This window comes from Peromyscus maniculatus, chromosome 2 (assembly GCF_049852395.1).
Source record: "Peromyscus maniculatus bairdii isolate BWxNUB_F1_BW_parent chromosome 2, HU_Pman_BW_mat_3.1, whole genome shotgun sequence".
Taxonomy (NCBI): Eukaryota; Metazoa; Chordata; class Mammalia; order Rodentia; family Cricetidae; genus Peromyscus; species Peromyscus maniculatus.
Genome location: NC_134853.1, coordinates 140,312,012 through 140,331,118, shown reverse-complemented (window position 1 = coordinate 140,331,118; position 19,107 = coordinate 140,312,012). Strand labels below are relative to the sequence as shown.

Genomic DNA, 19,107 nt, shown 5'->3' with positions numbered 1-19,107 from the left:
AAACAGAAAACAATTAAAGCAACCACGTGTCGGGAAACCAGACCCCACGAGTTTCAGTCCTGGATCTGCCACTTGCTACCTTTGAAGTTAGCTCTTCCTCCGCACGGCGGCAGGAGAACTGGGTGAGACGATGCACTCTCTGGGCTAACCTGCTCTTCCTTCTCTTCCACTGCAGTGCATGCAAGAGATGGGGAATGGAAAGGCAAACCGACTCTACGAAGCCTACCTTCCTGAGACCTTCCGGCGGCCTCAGATAGACCCGTATCTTTTCTGGAGCAATAGCTGAATGCAGTTTTGATGTTTGGGGAGAGCCAGGCGACCTTCAAGGGCTGTGATAGGACTGGGGATCTCTGTGTGGATTAGTCAAAGACTTTGGCTTTTCTTTCTCCTTCAAGTGAGACAGAAAAGGCGCTTGTGTGCTGATGGGATGTCATGTAGTGTCATGTAGGGAAAGCTTGGTAATTAGAGCTGCAGTGATTTCACTGTGAATTCTTCATAGAGTGACAGCTCCAGTAGGTTCTGGATCTCTGAAACTATTGTTTGATGAAAAGAATGGTTTACTGTGTTCTGTTGAACCTTGGCAATCACAAAACTGGCACTCATTTTTTACAGCTTTTTTTTAAAATAGCTTGTAGAAAGTATTGACTGTTTTTGCCCAGCTTATCAATATTGTTCTTCCTCCATCCCCTCAGCAGGGCTGACAGACACAGAGCAAGCCCATCTGAAGGTGGTGTTTCTCAAGGGGTACTTTGCAGACTACCTCTCTGGGTTTGACTTTGGTGGGTGCTGATGGAGCCTGTTAGGTGAAAGAGACCCAGCCTCAGAATCTGGCAGCAAGGCCTAAGCTTGTTTGGGGGAGGCTTTTAGGTGCCTTTGAAGTCTGTTGATCAGGGACCTTAAAATCGATCCCTGACTGCCTTCCCCGCATCCTACAGCAGCCACAATGCGCTGCCTTCAGTCAAGGTTGGTCCCCTCGCTCTTGTCGTCAGTCTAAGGGGAGTCACTTGAAGGAGGGGTTTTCAGGGTCTGGTCAGGGAAGGAAGCCGCATATAAGGAGCCGGGAATCCTGTGGGGAACCAGGCAGGAGAAAGGAGGAGAGTGTTGCCACAGGGGACAATTGCTCTCTCACATTCCCGCTGTTGGAGACACTCGCTTTTATCAGTCCTTAATAAGCATTTGTAGAGCTGTTGAAGGATTTATTCGAGATAAATATGAGAAGAAGAAATATATGGACCGAAGTCTGGACATCAACGCCCTTAGGGTTGGTCGTAAATCTTTCATTTGGTTTCTACTTTTTAATCAGGCCCGGAAAGAATTTGAAAGACTTTCACTTAATAAACGAAATACCAGTGAAACAGCCAAATGGTCCCAAATGGTCAGTTCATAAATGTGAAAGTAGCCTGTCCCGACAGTGTACACTTTTAATCCCAGCTGAGTCAGGCAGTCTGTGAATTCGAGGACAGCCTGGTTTACATGGTGATTCCAGGCCAGCCAGGGCTACATAGTGAAACCTGGTCACAAATGAACAAACTAAGGCTACAATAAATAAACAAATAAATAAATGTAAAAGTGGGAGAAAGCCAGGTGCTGAGTCAAGGCCATGATATGGATCATGCTTAGAGATTAACTTGTGGGCAGGTAGGACAGTTACCAGTGGAGTCTCTGCCTTGATCTACACTGAGAAGTGCTACTGGTTCCCAGTTCCAAATCCTTCCCTCCCTCCCTCCCTCCCTCCCTCCCTCCCTCCCTCCCTCTTTGAATTTTTGGGACAGGGTCTCACTATGCAGCTTAGCCTGGCCTCAAACTCCTGCCTCTACCTTCTAAGTCCTGAGATTATAGATCTCCTCTATATCTGACTCCAAATTCCTTCCTTAAAAAAACTGTTTATTTAGCTGGGCACATGCCTTTAATCCCAGCACTCAGGAGGCAGAGCCAGGTGGATCTCTGTGAGTTCGAGGCCAGCCTGGTCTACAGAGCAAAATCCAGGACAGGAACCAAACTACACGGAGAAACCCTGTCTCGAAAAACAAACAAACAAACAAAACTCTGTGTGTGTGTGTGTGTGTGTGTGTGTGTGTGTGTGTGTGTGTGTGTGTGTGTGCCAGTCATGGTTTGCAAATGTGGAAGTCAGAGGACAACTTACTGGAGTCGCTTCTCTTCCTCTACCATATGGGTCCCAGAGAGTATACTCAGAAAGATCGTTAGCAAGGCCCTTGCCCACTGAGCGTCTGGCTGGTCCCAGATTATTTTTTATAGATGGTCATGTTGAGGGTAATAGGCCAAGTAGAATGATATTGTATTTATATGTATATATTAATAACATGCACATATGCACATAAATGAAGCCAAAAGAAGCAGTCCTAGTTAAGTCATTAGTGTTTCCTTCAGTCCGACCAGCACATTCTTCCACTGTGATGTGATGATGGCCTTTGTCATTGAACTAATTGCCAGTGGGACACTTCCTTTTTCCCAAGAAGAGTTTCAGAGGGAGATGGATGGGTACCAGTTGCCATGTGTGTAACTGGGACAATTACAGCTCACAGGAGGGACTGCAACACAGTTTCTAGATAAGTATGCTCGCTAATGATGACTAAGAAGCAGTAAAGATGACACTCTAGATCCTCAGTCAGCTTTTGGCAAGTTTCTTTAGAATAATTAATTTTTTTTCCCTAGCCATAGAATTATAGGGAGTATGAAATTCTGTAGTCCTAGCACAGGTCACATCCACCCATCATCTGTCTGTCTTCTAGTTTTTATTCAACTGCTCTTTCTTGTTTGCGTTGCTAGGGATTGAATCCAGGCCTTGTGTATGCTAGACAAGCACTCTACCACTAAGCTCCACTTCCCAGGCTATAGTTGTTTATTCTAGTGGATGATATGATAGCTGGCTAGTGAAATCATGTTTGCATGGGGCTCCCTAGGCCATCTCATGTAAAAGCTTTCCCAGATAGTTAAGTTAGGCTCACTGGAATCAGCTGTAGGTGGATGTTGGGCAGTGTATGGGAAGGGCCTTACCTGGTGAGTCTCGACAGGCAGGTAAATGAAAGATAGTGCAGGCAGCCAGGGAAGAGGAATTCCTTCCCAACCTAATGCAAAGGACTCCTCACAGTAATCTGGAAAAATAAGGCTTGTCAGTTAGAATAACTATTCCAAGAAAGAATTAACCGCTTGTCCAGCTACACCCCAGAGAGCACCGTCCAAACGCATTTCACAGGGCTAGAGAGAGAGCTCAGCAGTCAGTAGCATGTACTCTATACAGAGGATGAGAGCTCAGGTCTAGTCCACTCCAGACCGCTCACAATTGCCTGTAACTCCAGTTCCGTGGGATCTGACACCTGCTTTTGGCTTCTGTGGTTGCTTTGCACTTGTGTGCACAACATACTTCTCTCCACACACACATAATTTTAAAATAAAATAAATCTTTTCAAAAAGAGTTTAAACCAGCCGGGCATGGTGGCGCACGCCTTTAATTCCAGCACTCGGGAGGCAGAGCCAGGTGGATCTCTGTGAGTTCGAGGCCAGCCTGGGCTACCAAGTGAGTTCCAGGAAAGGCGCAAAGCTACACAGAGAAACCCTGTCTCGAAAAAGAAAAAAGAAAAAAAAAAAAAAAGAGTTTAAACGGAAGCACATACATTTTCTTTTATTTATAGAAAGTAAAATCTGTGTTCACTGTGTTGAAGTGTAAACTAAACGAGAGAGTCTGTAGAGTGATCCAGAAGATGGGGGGAGGTAGGGCTGTGGCAGGAAGACACTCAGTGCTCGTCATACATTGCTGCAGGACTGCCCCCACAAAACAGTGTTTTCATTTGGGAAGGAAACACTTCCTTTTAACTGAAGCTTTCAGTTTCTATTTACTCTGCTTAGATGTTTTCATATTCTTGTTATACCAAGAATTTTAATAGTTAGTTCAGTCTCTAGCACCGTAAAGAAAAAGAATATTTTCAGCAGCCAGGATGATGGCACATACCTATATTACCAGCTCTAGAGACAGAAGCAGGAGGATTGCCACAAGGTATACACCAACACGAACTATAGACAGTCTCTAAAAAAGGAAAATAAAATAACAATAAAAACAAAACAAAAGACATTTGCTAAGTGAAAACATTTCATTTTAAATAAAAAGCAACTGGCTTGGTTAAAGAGATCATTTTGTTAGTGTGCGTGCTAAGGGTCTAACCAGTCTTGTGCACATTAGGTACATGTGACAGCCTGAGTTCAAATGTCTGCTTTTTGTTTTTGTTTGTTTGGGTTTTGTTTGGTTTTGTTGTTGTAGTTGAGACTATATAGCCCTGGCTAGCCTGAATTTACTAACTAGACCAGGCTAACCTCAATCTCATAGAGATCCACATGCCTCTGCCCCTTTAGAGCTGGGATTAAAGGCGTGTACACTACTCCCTTCAAAGGTCCATTTTAAAAAAAAGACAAACCGTTTCCAGCTTCAGTATGTAAATAGTGTTCTGCTGAGCATAATGGTGCCCATCTGTGATCCTAGCACTTTGGATGTACATGGATCAGGAGTTTAAGGTCAAACTCAGCTATAGTGCGTTTAAAGGCAGCCTGGACTACATTAGACTCTTTATTTCCAAAACCAGAGACAGAAAGGAATAGTGTTCTGAATCCCAGTGCCACTCTATACACAAAAAGAAAGTATTGTGATGATAAAGTTATTTTATAGGAAATATGAAAATTAAGAGGAGGATCTCATGCCTACTCCCACTGCCTCTCTCCCAATGACTCATCTGGGTGTGCTCCTTCTTCAGAGGCATAACCGAAATCTAGTTATAAAGAATGTCTCCTTGTGGGGTTGGGGGTTTAGCTCAGTGGTAGAGCACTTGCCTAGCAAGCCCAAGGCCCTGGGTTCGGTCCTCAGCTCCAGGGGGGAAAATGTCTCCTTGTATCCCACCTAATAGGTCACCCATGCATGACCTTCATTATTATTACTAGGGTAATTGTTGCATCTCCTGGTGAGCAGACAAGGCCATTTCTTTCCCCTCAGTCACAAGACTGTTGTCATTTAAGTTTTTGTTAGCATTTCTGGAATGGACAACTTGGTACATGCAACTTTTTGCATGTTTTAGATTCTTTTGGGAGGCTATTTATTGAGATAAGATCTTGCTATGGCCCAGACTGACCTGGAACTGACTCTGTAGCCCAGGTTGTCCTTGAATTGGTGATCCTCTGCCTCGGCATCCAAGTGTTGGGATCTCAGGCCTACACCACCAAGCCCTGCTAGATTGATCCATCCTTCCTTCCTTCCTTCCTTCCTTCCTTCCTTCCTTCCTTCCTTCCTTCCTTCCTTCTTTCTTTTTTTTTCTTTTCTTTTCTTTTCTTTTTTCTTTCTGAGACATCATTTCTCTGTGTAGCTCTGGCTGCCCTGAAATTTTCTCTCTAGACCAAGCTGGACTGCTCAGATGATCTGACTGCCTCTGCCTCCCCAGTACTGGGGAGATCTGACTGCCTCAGAGATCTGACTACCTCTGCCTCCCCAGTGCTGGGATTAAAGGTGTGCGCCACATGCCCCGATTATTATTCCTGAAGATTAATTGTAGGTTATGGTTTTACGGAAGTCGAACCCAGTACTTCTCTCTTTTGCGAACATGCTTTCTAGAAGTTAAAGCATTTTATGCTGTTTTCTTAGCATTGTATAAGAACTGGCGTTTTATTTCATTCCTACAAGCACTAGGTCATCACTGTATCTTCTCTGTAAATGCATTTTACATTGAGGCCTTTGGTCACTAGCAAGACTAAACACTTTATATGGGTGCTGTATGTGCCTGTGTCCTCCACATTTTTATTCATTCATTTATGTATATATGGGTGTGCCTGCCTGTATGCTTATATATGTGTGCACCATGTACACACAGGTATCTATGGAGATCAGAAGAGGGCATTGGATCCCCTGGAACTAGTTACAGGTGGCTGTGAGCTGCCCATTGTGGGTACTGGGAACAGAACCTAGGTCCTCTACAAGAGCAGCAAGTACTCCACTGAGGCCTCCCTTTAGCCCCCATGTGCCTATATTTTAAAAGTTATTTTGTGATTGTGTTTTTCATTGAGATGTTTATTTGATGTTAAAATGTGACCAATAGGCTTTATAAAGTTTTGTTTCTCTAATTGTTAATCTTGAAACTAAGGCTTTGTTTTGTTTTGTTTGAGACAAGGTCTCACTGTAGCCCAGGGTGGCCTCAAACTCTAAGTGAGCTTCCTGCACCAATCTCATAAATGCTAGGATCACAGGTGTCAGCTACTATGCCTGGTCCTCCCTCCCTCCCTCCCTCCCTCCCTCCCTCCCTCCGGCCCTTTCTCCCTCCCTTTGTTTTTTTAAGACAAGGTCTCCTATAACTCAGGCTGGCCTCAAACTTGAATGTAGCCAAGCTGCCTGTGAACTTCTTAAGCACAGGCAAGTTTGTGTCACTATGCCCAGCCTCTAGTTTGGCTTCCTGATTTTTAAAAATAGAGGTGAAAAGGCTGGAGACATGGCCCAGTGGTTAAGAGTTCAAAAGAGCAGCAAACACTGAAAGGATATTTTTGTTTTAAAGATTTTTTTTTTTTTTGGTTTTTCGAGACAGGGTTTCTCTGTGTAGCTTTGCGCCTTTCCTGGAACTCACTTGGTAGCCCAGGCTGGCCTCGAACTCACAGAGATTCGCCTGCCTCTGCCTCCCGGGTGCTGGGATTAAAGGCGTGCGCCACCACCGCCCGGCTGTTTTAAAGATTTTATCTATCTATCTATCTATCTATCTATCTATCTATCTATCTATCTATCTATCTATCTATCAATCATACAGTGTTCTGCCTGCATGTTTGCCTGTACTGCCCGCCAGAAGAGGGCACTGGAACACATTACAGATGATTGTGAGCCACCATGTGGTTGCTGGAAATTGAACTCAGGACCTCTGAAAGAGCAGCCAGTGCTCTTAACCTCTGAGCCATCTCTCCAGCGCCCCATGAAAAGATATTTTTGTTTTGGGATTGTTGTTGTTTTGAGGGTCTTTGTTATATAGTCTAGACTGGTCTCAAACTCAAAATCCTCCTGCCCCAGCCTTCCAAATGATGGGATTATAGGCATTTACCACCATGCCTGTCTTTAATACTTATTTTTTTTATATTCCTTTGGCTTAGTATAGTTATTTAGAACACATAAGAGGTCCTAAAAGGGCATAAATGGGTGGCAACTTTTAAACCCCCATAGATAACCTATATTATAAATTTCAAGGGTGATGAATGGATCAGGCTGATGAGAAGAGGGACTGCTTAAAATATGTAGTGTGCCCCTTCGGTATGGAGACTAATGAGAAGGTCAGTGCTCACACCCACACCGAGTCGGTTGAATTGCCGCATCAGAATCTTAGGGACCTCTGATGTGCTGCGTGCGTTTGGACTGTAGCTCCTGAAACACTGACTGTGCTGACGCTAAAACATCCCTGTCCTGTTAAATCACTTTAGAAGGAGAAGGACGATAAGTGGAAGCGAGGGAGTGAGCCCGCCCCGGAGAAAAAGATGGAGCCTGTTGTTTTTGAGAAAGTAAAAATGGTAAGTGGGGACCGCTCACCATGCGGGTGCTCTCATGGTCACATATGTGGAGGAGGAGGTAGGTGGGAGACTTCATGGCTGTGAGTGGGTTTGCAATCGTATTGCACTGTTGCTCTGGGACTAACGGCCCACATGTGGAGCAGAGCTTGCCTGTTGCCTAATACTGTCTCATGTGCTCTGTAGCTTCTCTCCTTCTCTCTAGCACCCCTCCCCCTTCCCTCCCCCCACCCCCATCTCCTTCTCCTTTATCCTTCCTCCTCCTCCACTTTTTGAGAGAAGGTCCCACTGTGTAGCCCTGGAACTGACTCTGTAGACCGGCTTCCCACATGCTGAGATTAGTGGCGTGCTGCACTGCACCTAGCTTATAGCTCTTCTCTGTGAGAGGAGGCTGGATGGGAGCTTGGGAACTGTATCTTTCCCTTCTGAGCAAGGCACACGTTCCTGCCGATGTGGGATGGCAACGCGATGCCTTCTGAGCAGATGTTCCCTCTGTGTTAGACTTTGTTAAACCTCTCACCTCCTTCCCCTGCTGCAGCATGCAGCAGTCCAGTGAGGTCACACCCACGTCCTTCCCGTAGGACACGGGCTGTGTAGCAGATCTCTGATATAGTCTTAAGAGAAAAGATGGCCAATAAATTCTATTTATGTATGTATTTAGGGTTTTCTGAGACAGGGTTTCTTTGTGTAGCCTTGGCTGTCCTAGAACTAACTCTGTAGACCAGGCTAGCCTTGAACTCACAGAGATCCGCCTGCCTCTGCCTCCTAAGTGCTGGAATCAAAGGTGTGCACCACCACCTCCCGGTCTTTTTTTTATTTTTTTAAGGCTCATTTGTTTTTATCTTATATATGTGAACGTTTACCTGCATGTATATATGTATATGTCACATGTATGCCTGATGATTGCAGAGACCAGAAGAAGGCATTGTGTCCTTCAGAACTAGAGCTGCTATGTGGGTGCTGGAAACTAAACCTGGGTCCTCTGCAAGAGCAGCCTGTGCTCTTAACCACCAAGCCATCTCTCCAGCCTCCTTTCTTTTTTTTTCTTTTCTTTTCCTGTTTTTACTATTGCTAAGGAAAAGTTCTTTATATTAGTGTGAAGCTGGTCTGTAGACTTCGTCCATGGTGACTATGGTAGAGTAGATTAGAACTCTTTAAAGTGATCTCCTTTAGCATAAAGTAAAAGGTTTTCTAAACAAAATGAGAAATTTTTTGGTTCCTGACTTTTTCTTTTTCTTTTTTCTTTTTTTGACTTTTTCTTTAATTGAAAAATAAAACGTAATCCTAGCACCTGGGAGGCAGAGGCAGGTGGCTCTCTATAAGTTCAAAGCCAGCCTGGTCTACATGGTAAGTTCCAGGACAGCCGGGGCTACACAGAGAAACCCTGTCTCAAAAACCAAACACAACAAAAACCCAATTTATTTGTTTGTTTGTGGGGTGCATGTGCTGTAACATATATGTAGAAGTCGGAAGACTAGTGAGAGGCCATCTGTACCCTCCACCCTGAGGGTCCTGGCAGTTGAACCCAGCCTGTCAGATTTGCCTTTATCTGCTGTATCGTTTCCCTTCAGGGTTCTCCCCTGGGACCGAAAACTGTTTCTGTTGGTGCCTGCTGGCTGGATGACTGGTTTCAGAAAGATAAACGTCTCCAGAAAGCTAAAACAAGCTGCCCGGGGCTGTTTTTCACTCAGGTCCAGTCCATGCACTCATGCTTACAGGCCCTTCCTGAGTCTTGTTTCTTTGGCAAACAGCCGTACCTCAAGAATACCTGCGGCTTTACAGTGATGGCGTGTGTGTGTAAAAACAACTGCTTGCTCTTTCTTACACCATGTTTTCTCCTTAGCCACAGAAAAAAGAAGATGCACAGCTACCTCGGAAAAGCTCCCCCAAATCCGCAGCCCCTGTCATGGACTTGTTGGGCCTTGGTAAGAATTAGGCTTTTCAACTCCTGTGTTCTTGCAGATTTGGTGACTTCTCAGCCACTGTGGGAAGACAGGGAACCGGGGCTTACATTTGTGTCAACTTGACTAGGATGTCCTCTGTTGCTCTCTCTTTTGAGTTCTAAACAGTTACTCTAAGAAAGTGTTCGCTAGGCCTTTTTCAGAGCAGCCGCTCAGTGTGGTGGCTGAGATATGACCTTTCTCCCACGAAGTGTGCCCACTGCTGTCTGGGATCTTGAATAGTTTGCTTAATCTCTGAATGCTGCTTTCACAGCCATGTGGTGTGGCAGGGCAGTGTCTTCAGATGCTGCTGAAGGATTGCCTCTGAGGCTCCCCGCCCTTCTCCTGCTTCATAGCAAGCCCTTGATAAATGTTGGCAGTGTCCCTGAAGACACCTTTGAGCCTTCTGCCGCTTTCCTGTACTCTCCTGCTAGGCACGATTCCTGCGGACCCTTTTCTGAGACAGCCTGCTACCTTACAGTCAGCTTTCTCTTTGCTGATTGTGCCGTTTTCAAAGAGAAAGCTGTTCTTTCTCACGGGCCTTGTACCGTCAGGTCTCTGCTGCTGACTCAGGTCTTTAACTACCATGGCTCTGATCTCCACACCTCATTTCTCTCTGAAAAGGAGTCCTACACACCTGTCCTTCCAGTAGGCAGGAGGAAGCCAGCATCTCAGCTGTGGCACTGATACAGCCTTCAGCTCTGAGTTTCTGCTGCCCTCTGTGGGCTGTAGCCTACTCCAGAGCACTTGTGGGAATGTGGGCCAGGGCCTCTTGAAAACCCTATCCAGGCTCCCTGGGCTGAAACCTGTGGTCTCCCTGTGTCTGCTTCCTGTCTCAGTAGAGGATGTGTCTTCATAGCTGTTCTGTATTTAATTCTGTCTTTCCTTTTAGATGCCCCGGTGGCTTGCTCAATTGCAAACAGTAAGACCAGCAACGCCCTAGAAAAGGATTTAGATCTCTTGGCCTCTGTTCCATCCCCTTCCTCAGTTTCCAGAAAGGTGAGTCTTCTGTACTCCTCAGGATTAAAGAACATTCTGGAAAAGTTGGAAACATGACATGGAGTTGAGTCATGCTTCCTTGGTAAGGCTGAACCTTTGATTCTCTTCATTTTCTCTTTGGTATTATGTTATCCAATGTACTGTTGCATAGTGTTTTGTCTTTTGCCCCAAAAGAGTGACTAGTTGAGTGGGTCTGTGTCACAGGGGTGTCATATTTTAAAGGCTGATACTTGAGGCGAGCCCTTCAGCCTGAACCCCTACCAGTGTGTGTGGGAAAGACTTGAACTTCAGCAGCTCTTATTTGCGGGGTGCTTGCTACTATGTCCCAGAAATGACGTCTGTGTCTGTCTTAGCTAGGGTTTCTGTTGCTGTGAAGAGACACCATGACCTCAGCAACTCTCATACAGGAAAGCATTTAACTGGGTGGCTTACAGCTCAGAGGTTCAGTCCATTATCATCCTGGTGGGACATGGCAGTGTGCAGGCAGATGGTGCTGGAGAAGGCTCTGAGAGTTCTCCATCTTGATAAGCAAGAACAAGAAGTGCACTGAGATACTGAGTGTGACTTGAGCATAGGACACCTCAAAGCCCGCCTCCACAGTGGCACGCTTCCTCCAACAGGGCCACACCTCCTCCAACAAAGCCACACTGCCTAATAATGCCACCCCCTATGAGCTTATGGGGGCCAGTTACATTCAAACTACCATATTCCACTCCCTGGCCTCCATAAGATTGTAACAGTATCATAGTTGAAAATGCATTTAGTCCAACTTCAAAAGTCTGCATAGTCCATCACAGTCTCAACAATGTTTTAAAGTCCAAAGTTCAAAAGCTCTTCTGAGATTCATGCACTCTCTTAACTGTAATACCCTGTAAAATCAAAATAAAAAAGTCGATCACATACTTCTAACACATATGGCACAGGATATACATTATCATTCCAAAACTCAGGAAAGGGAGCATAGAGAGGAAATACTGAACCAAAGCAAGACTGAAAACCACCTGGACAAACTCCAAACTCTGCATCTCCATGTCTGATGTCAAAACGCTCTTCAGATCTCCAAATCTGTTCCGTTTTGTTGATGGTAACACACTTATTTCTCTTGGGCTGGGTCCACTGTGTTAGCAGCTCTCCTCAGCAGGTATCTCATGACTTTGGTGTCTCCAAGGCAATCCAGGCTTCCACTTCACAGCTTCATGCAATGGCCTCTCTAGGCATCCATGCAGGGACACCCCTGACATATGCCTGGCATCACCAGCTTCCTTAGTTACAGAAGGAGATTCCATAATACCTTCCTTCTACCCTTGACTGTAAACCCAGAACCACATGGCCAAACCTGCCAGGTTCTCCTGCATTCTGGGGCTAGAACATGGCCCCTTGTTCAATTATATCTTCATTAGCTTTCTGTTTTCCATGGTTTCCTTCATTGCCTAAGCTTGGCTGTTCTGGAATTTGCTCTGTAGACCAGATTGGCCTCAAATTCAGAGATCCCCGTGCCTCTGCCTCTGGAGTGCTGGGATTAAAGGCATGTGCCACTACACATGGCTCTAAGCTTTTCTATAATTCCTTTTCACAAGTTGGAAACTTAACTGAATGAGATCTTGCCCTAAGGTTACCTCTCCCTTTATTTTATTTCTTAACCTGTTTGTTTTCTTGAACATAGGACTTAGCTCCATTCTACTTCCTGGTGCTATTTTTCTTCTCAAATTTTTACATTTTGTATTTTACCTTGCTCAGCTGCTCCTTTTCATTATAAATCTTCATTAGAGTTAACACTAATAACCACACAACCAAGTCTATTCTAGGCTGTTTTGAGATTTCCTCAGCCAATGGAATTAATCCAACTCTTCACTTTAGCCTCAATCAGACTTTCTGGACAAGGGCAAAAAGCAGCCACATTCATCACCAAAATATCACAAGAATGATCTCTAGGTCACATATTAATATTCTTCTCTGAAACCTCTTGAGCTAGGCCTCCACAGTTCAAATCACTTTTAGCACCTCTCTCTTCCATATTCCTACTAATAAGGCCCATTAAGCTACACTTATTCAACTGCTTCCCTAACCCAAACTCCCAAAGTCCATATTACTCCAAACAAAAACATGGTCAGGCCTATCACAGCAATACCCTAGTCCCTGGTACCAACTTCTGTCTTAGGTGTTTCTATTGCTGTGAAAAGACAACAAGACCACGGCAACTCTTATGAAGGAAAACATTTCAGTAGGTGGCTTACAGTTCAGAGGTTCAGTCCGTTATCATCATGGTGGGACGTGGTGGCACGCAGGCAGACATGGTGCTGGAGAGGTAGCTGAGAATTCTAAATCTTGCACAGGCAACAGGAAGTGAACTGAGATACTGGGTGTGGCTTGAGCATATGTGAGACCTCAAAGCCCGCCTCCATAGTGACACACTTCCTCCAACAAGGCCTACTCCAATACCTACTCTAACAAAGCCATACCTCCTAATACTGCTCTATGAACTTGTAGGGGCCAGTCACATTCAAACTACCACAGTGTCACTTTGTGTATTTTGTTCACTTTCATATCTCCACAAGAATTCTCTAAAATGTATATTTGCAGATGAAAACACTTGGCTGTGGAAGTTGCTTCTGGTTGTATTATGAGAAATAGCTACTCTGGGATCTTTGTATGTGTGAGAGAGAGTGGCTGGGAATTGAACCCAGGACCTTACTCATGTTAGGCAAACACTTTGCCACTGAGCTATCTTGAGCCTGTACATTGAACTAAACTTAGTTCTGTGCTGCATCATTTTGGGCTTGTTTTTATTTCTTTCTTATCAAGTCATCTTGTTTTGTTGAAGAACAAAGGCTTGTACCGGAGCTTAACTTGCAGGGTTTGTCAGGTATTTTTACGGTAAAATTTCCAGGAAGATGCTAACTTAACATGAGCCATAAATTCTTCTCTTTCTTTCTCTACCCGCCTATCCCCTGTTGTCTCACACTTTAACAATGTTGTCCAGGCTGACCTAAAACTCACTGTGTAGCCCAGGTAGCCTCAGACTTTCAGCCAACCTCCTTCATCAGCCTCTTAAATTCTGGGATTATAGGTGTGAGTTATCACACCTGGCTCATGAGCCATTAATTCTTATAAGAATACTAGAAGCAGCAGAAAGTGTACGGGTTCTTACACAGAAGACCATTCTGATTTTCCCACTGTCCCCTGTGCTCCAGGCTGGAGGCTCCATGTGACTGATTTTCCCACTGTCCCCTGTGCTCCAGGCTGGAGGTTCCATGTGACTGATTTTCCCACTGTCCCCTGTGCTCCAGGCTGGAGGTTCCATGCCCACTGCAGGAAGTGCTGGATCTGTTCCTGAAAACCTGAACCTGTTTCCTGAGCCAGGGAGCAAGTCAGAAGAAACAGGCAAGAAACAGCTCTCCAAGGACTCCATCCTCTCACTGTATGGATCCCAGACTCCTCAGATGCCTACCCAAGGTAAAGTCCGTGAAGTCATGGAGGTGCTCCAGGGCAAGACCGAGAACAACACTCACGAATGTGTTAGGATTGTGTTCATAAAGAAAATGAAATTTGTAAGCAATGGACAGAACTGGAAAATATTATGTTAAGTGAGATAACCCAGGCTTAGAAATACACATACCACGTGTTGAATTTTGCTCTCACATAAGTAAACATGTACAAAAATTATGTGCTGGAATCCACATAGGAGAGAGTCATTGTGGCTAGAGTCCAGGAAACTAGGAAGGCCCCACGAGAGGGGAGTCTCTGCTGACCCATGGGATAGAAAATGGAAGGAGGACAGAGGAGTCCTGGAGAGAGAACAGAGGGATGAGTCCAGGGAGAGGAGTGTGCACCGGGGAAATCAACCAAAAGTGAGTGTATGTGAAAAATGCCACAAAGAAACCTGCTCCATTGTATGCTAATCTATAAGAAGAATCATTTTGTTGTGACAAGGAATAGTAACTCCGAGGCCAGGGACATTATGTATAAAACAAACTTGAACATGACATTGCTGGGAAAGCAACAAAGTATCAGCAAATAGATAGAATGTCCTCAGAGCTATACTTCTGTGAGGTCTAGTGTCACACTTCTGTGGAGTCTGACTCAAGGTCAGGGTCCGCCCTGGAAAAAGGAATGACTAGATCAGAGTGAGGCCCAGTGGTAACCAGAGAGACTTGTAGAGAGCTCACCCTGCTGATTTGCTGGAGAACAGGATTCCAGGTTGAGTAATTGGAGAACTTCTTCCAGGAAAGGACGAGCTGGTGTGTGTTTGGGCTAACTATGTCTTTTCCTCTTTATCAGATCCTTATGTGTGTGTTTTCTTGGCAGCAATGTTCATGGCCCCTGCTCAGATGGCATATCCCACAGCTTACCCCGGTTTCCCTGGGGTCACACCACCTAACAGCATCATGGGCAGCATGATGCCCCCACCAGTAGGCATGGTAGCTCAGCCAGGAGCCTCTGGAATGGTTGCCCCCATGGCCATGCCCGCAGGCTATATTGGGGGTATGCAGGCTTCCATGATGGGTGTGCCGAACGGGATGATGACCACTCAGCAGGCCGGCTATATGGCAGGCATGGCAGCCATGCCCCAGACTGTGTATGGGGTTCAGCCAGCTCAGCAGCTGCAGTGGAACCTCACCCAGGTAAGCAGCCTCACTGTACCTGGGATGGGACTTCAGAGCCTTGCTCGGTGTCCCTCTGGTGTCACTCCCTGATCCCCCAAATCTTTTCCACGTGGACAAGCTAATGCCAGAGATATACCTCGTTTTATTTCCGTAGAAGGCCTGGCTGAAGTCAGACTTTTTGAGGGTTCCTGAGTGCCTATAGAATAAGACCTGTAGACTAAGTCTGAGTCCCTCCACACCTTCTGAAAAGAAAACCAAACCTCTGCAGACAAGCAAGAGCCACAAGCAAAGCTGTTCACATGGCTCCACATGACATGGCATTAGGCATAGGGCTCCAAGTCCCCAGAGAGGCGGGAGCAGAGGCCTGAGGTGACAAAGCCAGAAGAAGAGAGGCCCATCCTGGTGAAGGCATCCTGAGAACTGCAGAAGGCATGGCCGAGGAGAGCTCTGGTTACCTGGGGCCTCACAAACATGGGAGCTGGAACACACGGGCATCTAGGTTGGTAGCTTGGAAAGACATAGGAAGAGGAAAGTCTTTGAAAATCTGGAGGTGATGGAAAAGAAACAAGTGAGGAATGGAATAGAGACCACAAATCAGAGGACGCACCATCCATTCGTCTGTGCAGTCATTCCACTAACAGGAGAGGGCGCTCTTTTGACGCCTGTCCCCCACCCTCCTCCCTGTCTGCTTTATTGCTGCCTCAGAAGATGAGGCGCTACGAAGGAAGCAGAATGTGGTAGCAGGCATTCTTCAAACCTATGAGGAGAAACTAGAAAACAAAAGTCAGAGCACATGCCCCCACCCCAAGCCATGGAGCTCTCGGCACGGAGCCGGGGGAGGAGAGAGCTTTCTGAGAGTGTTGCCCTGGTAGGCAAGCTGACCGCTCTCCAGCAGAAGACCACATCAAGAATATCCGGGTAGCACAAACGGTTCTTGAAGGATTAAAAGAAGAAAGACATATAGTCGAGAGGGTAGGGAAGCTGGGTGAATTGGGGAAGTGTTGGAGTGAGTAAGGGGTAAATATGATCAAAACAGGTTACATGAACCACCCAAAGAACTAATTTTAAAAGAATTTCAGGTAACGAACCCCCGCCCCAATCATGAAACAGAAAAAAACTGTTACACAGTTCACCAACCTGAACAAAGTCTCCTTAAACAAACATTTTCAGATAAGAAAAACTGCTTGAAGCCAGGCGTGGCAGCCAGCACCTAAAATCCCAGAACTCAGGAGGCAGGTGGATCTCTGAGTGTGAGCACATCCTGATCGATATATAGTGATGTCCAGGACAGCCAGAACTACATAGTGATACCCTGTCTCAAAAAACAAGCAAATGAATAGTTCTGGAAATTATTATATATAATATATTATAATGATATAATAATACATAGTATATAAAAGGAGGATCCCTTTTTTGTTTGTTTTTTTGAGACAAGGTTTCTCTGTGTAGCTCTGGCTGTCCTAGAACAGGCTGGCCTTGAACTCAAGGATCTGCCTGCCTCTGCCTCCTGAGTGCTGGGATCAAAGGCATGCGCCCCCACTGTCCAGCAGGAAGATCCCTTTTATTGTATTTGGGGAAACTGACCCACAAGACAGGGTTTCTCTGTGTAGACCTGGCTTCCCTGAAACTCACTATGTAGCCCAGGCTGGCCTCAAACTCACAGGGATCCAATTGACTCTGCTTCCCAAGTGCTGAGATTAAAGGAGTGCACCAAAAAACAAGAAAATTCTCTGGGCTGAGGCTGCCTCTGTCCGTCACTCCCCACACAAGTCTGTCAGTCACACATTAGACAGAATAAACACCCAGATTAGAGAGGAAAGAGTGGAGACAGTGAGGCGGTATGGACGACTGTAGCAGCATGACATTTCTCGGGTGTGCTGGGGTGTGGTTCTGGGAAAGGGTTCATCCTCATGAGATGCCTCCTGACCTCCAGGGGGTGCAGAGGTGTGATACCTGCACCTCAGATTTATATGTATACGTGTCTATGTATGTATGTGTACACAGAAAAAAGCAGGCTAAAATGTAACAGCTCATGAATTGAAAGATGAAATGTGGGTTTTGTTGCATTCTTCTTCCAGTTTTCCCTAAATTTCAGTTCTCGGGAAAACTGAAGTTCTTTGAAAAAGTCCGTCTTTCAGTCTAATTACAAAGAAGTCCTCACTGGCCCAGCCTAGTAGCACATGACCCTAATCCTAGTACTTATGGGCAGTGGTAGAAGCTAGATAATCACTGCCAGTCTGAGACCAGCCTGGTCTCCAGAGTGAGTGAGTTCCGGGCAGTCAGGGCTGCACAGTGAGACCCGGTCTCAGAACCGAACAACACAAAGGAGCCTGTCCCGCCCAGGCTGCCTTCCACTGACTCCTCGCCCAGCTTCTCTGGTTGCCGTAGGTGACAGACACGTAGGTTGTTTCCCCCCATTTCTTCCTTTGGCCGTCCAGTGGGAGGCCCCCATCACCCGACTTGTCCAAGCAAGCACGCACAGCTGTGTTGGCACTGCCCCCCCCCCGGGGGGGGGGGAGCACTGCAGCAGGAGCCTGTTTTTAGACTCCTCAGAGCAGACTGGGGCAAGCTGACAACAGGCTCCAACAGTGAGCGTGTGAGGAGAGGGCCTGGGGAAGAAGAGAAGCTCATTGGAGGCCTCTCTGCTGACTAGACTCAGGAGTCCTCCTTCCCCTGCTCTGTGTACTGACTGGCTGAGTGCCCAAGGCCTGATCTGAACATTTCTGTCCTTTTCAGATGACCCAGCAGATGGCTGGGATGAACTTCTACGGAGCCAACGGCATGATGAACTATGGACAGTCAATGGGCGGTGGAAATGGCCAGGCAGCCAATCAGACTCTCAGCCCTCAGATGTGGAAATAAAAGCAAAGCGCCTGTATGGCTGCCACTCTTCTTCATCCCTTGCTTTCCCTTTTCTCTTCTTTCCCAGCCCTCTCCTCCTCCTCTTTTTCCTACCTCTCTCTGTTTGGTTTAGAAATTGCTCATAAGTCATCTGGGGTTTGGCGTCCTGCCCAACCCAGGCCCTTCCCCCACTCACAGACCTCTCTGTTGCCTTGTGTTGGTCATGTCCCCTGACTTCCTGATTTCCTCCCACCCCACCCTCTCCCGGCACCAGCACCTTAGAAATTATTGGCAGAAGAGGGTACATGAGCTGCTCAGTACCTTCCCTTGAGGCTGAGCCTCCTCGCAGGCCCCCAGAAAGGTCTGCAGAGGCTGCGTGCTTGGCAGAGGGAACGTGGAGTGGTCCTTTGTTTTAAGCTATTTCTAAGTGTTGGGAGTTCTGCTTGAAGAGGAAGGCATTGTTCCCAGCTTTGTGGGAATGAAGGAAGTTGTGTAGTCAGATAATCCTTGGGTCTTGGGTCAAGTTGGTCCTGGCCCTAGAGTGAAGCAAGCCCCTTCCTATGAGGATGAGCAAAAATATCATTCCACTTGACTCTGAGTGCTGTCAGGATCTGGAGCTTCAGGACTTGCTGCTTCAGTCTGCCTTTATTAGCACCAAAGACTCCATAAAGGTCCCACACACAAACACACATCCCTTGCCCGCCTTCAGCCTGCCTTGAGCAGGATCCGGCCCTGTGGCTGAAAGACCAGCCCCTACGAGGAAGTTCCGAGCGTAGCGTGTGCGCTGCTTGTGCGTGTGGATGTGTGGGTCCCACCTGCCACCTCCCATCTGCTCTGGGTGTTTTGTTTTCCTAGTTCCAGGTTTGCAGCAGAGAGGAATTGGTCTCTCAATAGCTAAAACTGTGGCCAGGTTACCTTACAGTTGAAAACTTGCCATCTCATTGATAGCTCCCTCCTCCTTTCCCTTTTCCCATCCACCATCTCCGAGGTCCTCGTGTCTGAGCGCTGTTTGCCCACCTTTTCCAGGTGTAAGAGGCAGAGAGCCTGGGCAGCTTTCTCTCGGCCATTGTTCACCCCACTTGAAAACTCAAACAAGAAAACTTTGCTTCAAAGATCTCATGTGTGGGAACCACAGCGCCTGGTTGCCTTCCTCCTGTGTATGTGTAAATTCCTTAATAAATATTGCAGGGAAGGAC

General features: G+C 46.3%; 1 protein-coding gene across 1 annotated transcript in view; it reads left to right on the top strand.

The window, feature by feature from the left end:
• Positions 1-19,107, top strand: part of Smap2 (small ArfGAP2) — a 51,518-nt gene extending 32,411 nt beyond the window's left edge. The window contains exons 3-10 of the mRNA XM_006987247.4: positions 176-261; positions 1,183-1,261; positions 7,444-7,530; positions 9,371-9,452; positions 10,360-10,466; positions 13,754-13,919; positions 14,772-15,088; positions 17,807-19,107. Coding sequence (XP_006987309.1) covers positions 176-261; positions 1,183-1,261; positions 7,444-7,530; positions 9,371-9,452; positions 10,360-10,466; positions 13,754-13,919; positions 14,772-15,088; positions 17,807-17,932 — 1,050 coding nt within the window. The 3' untranslated portion in view covers positions 17,933-19,107. The remainder of the gene's footprint in view (positions 1-175; positions 262-1,182; positions 1,262-7,443; positions 7,531-9,370; positions 9,453-10,359; positions 10,467-13,753; positions 13,920-14,771; positions 15,089-17,806) is intronic.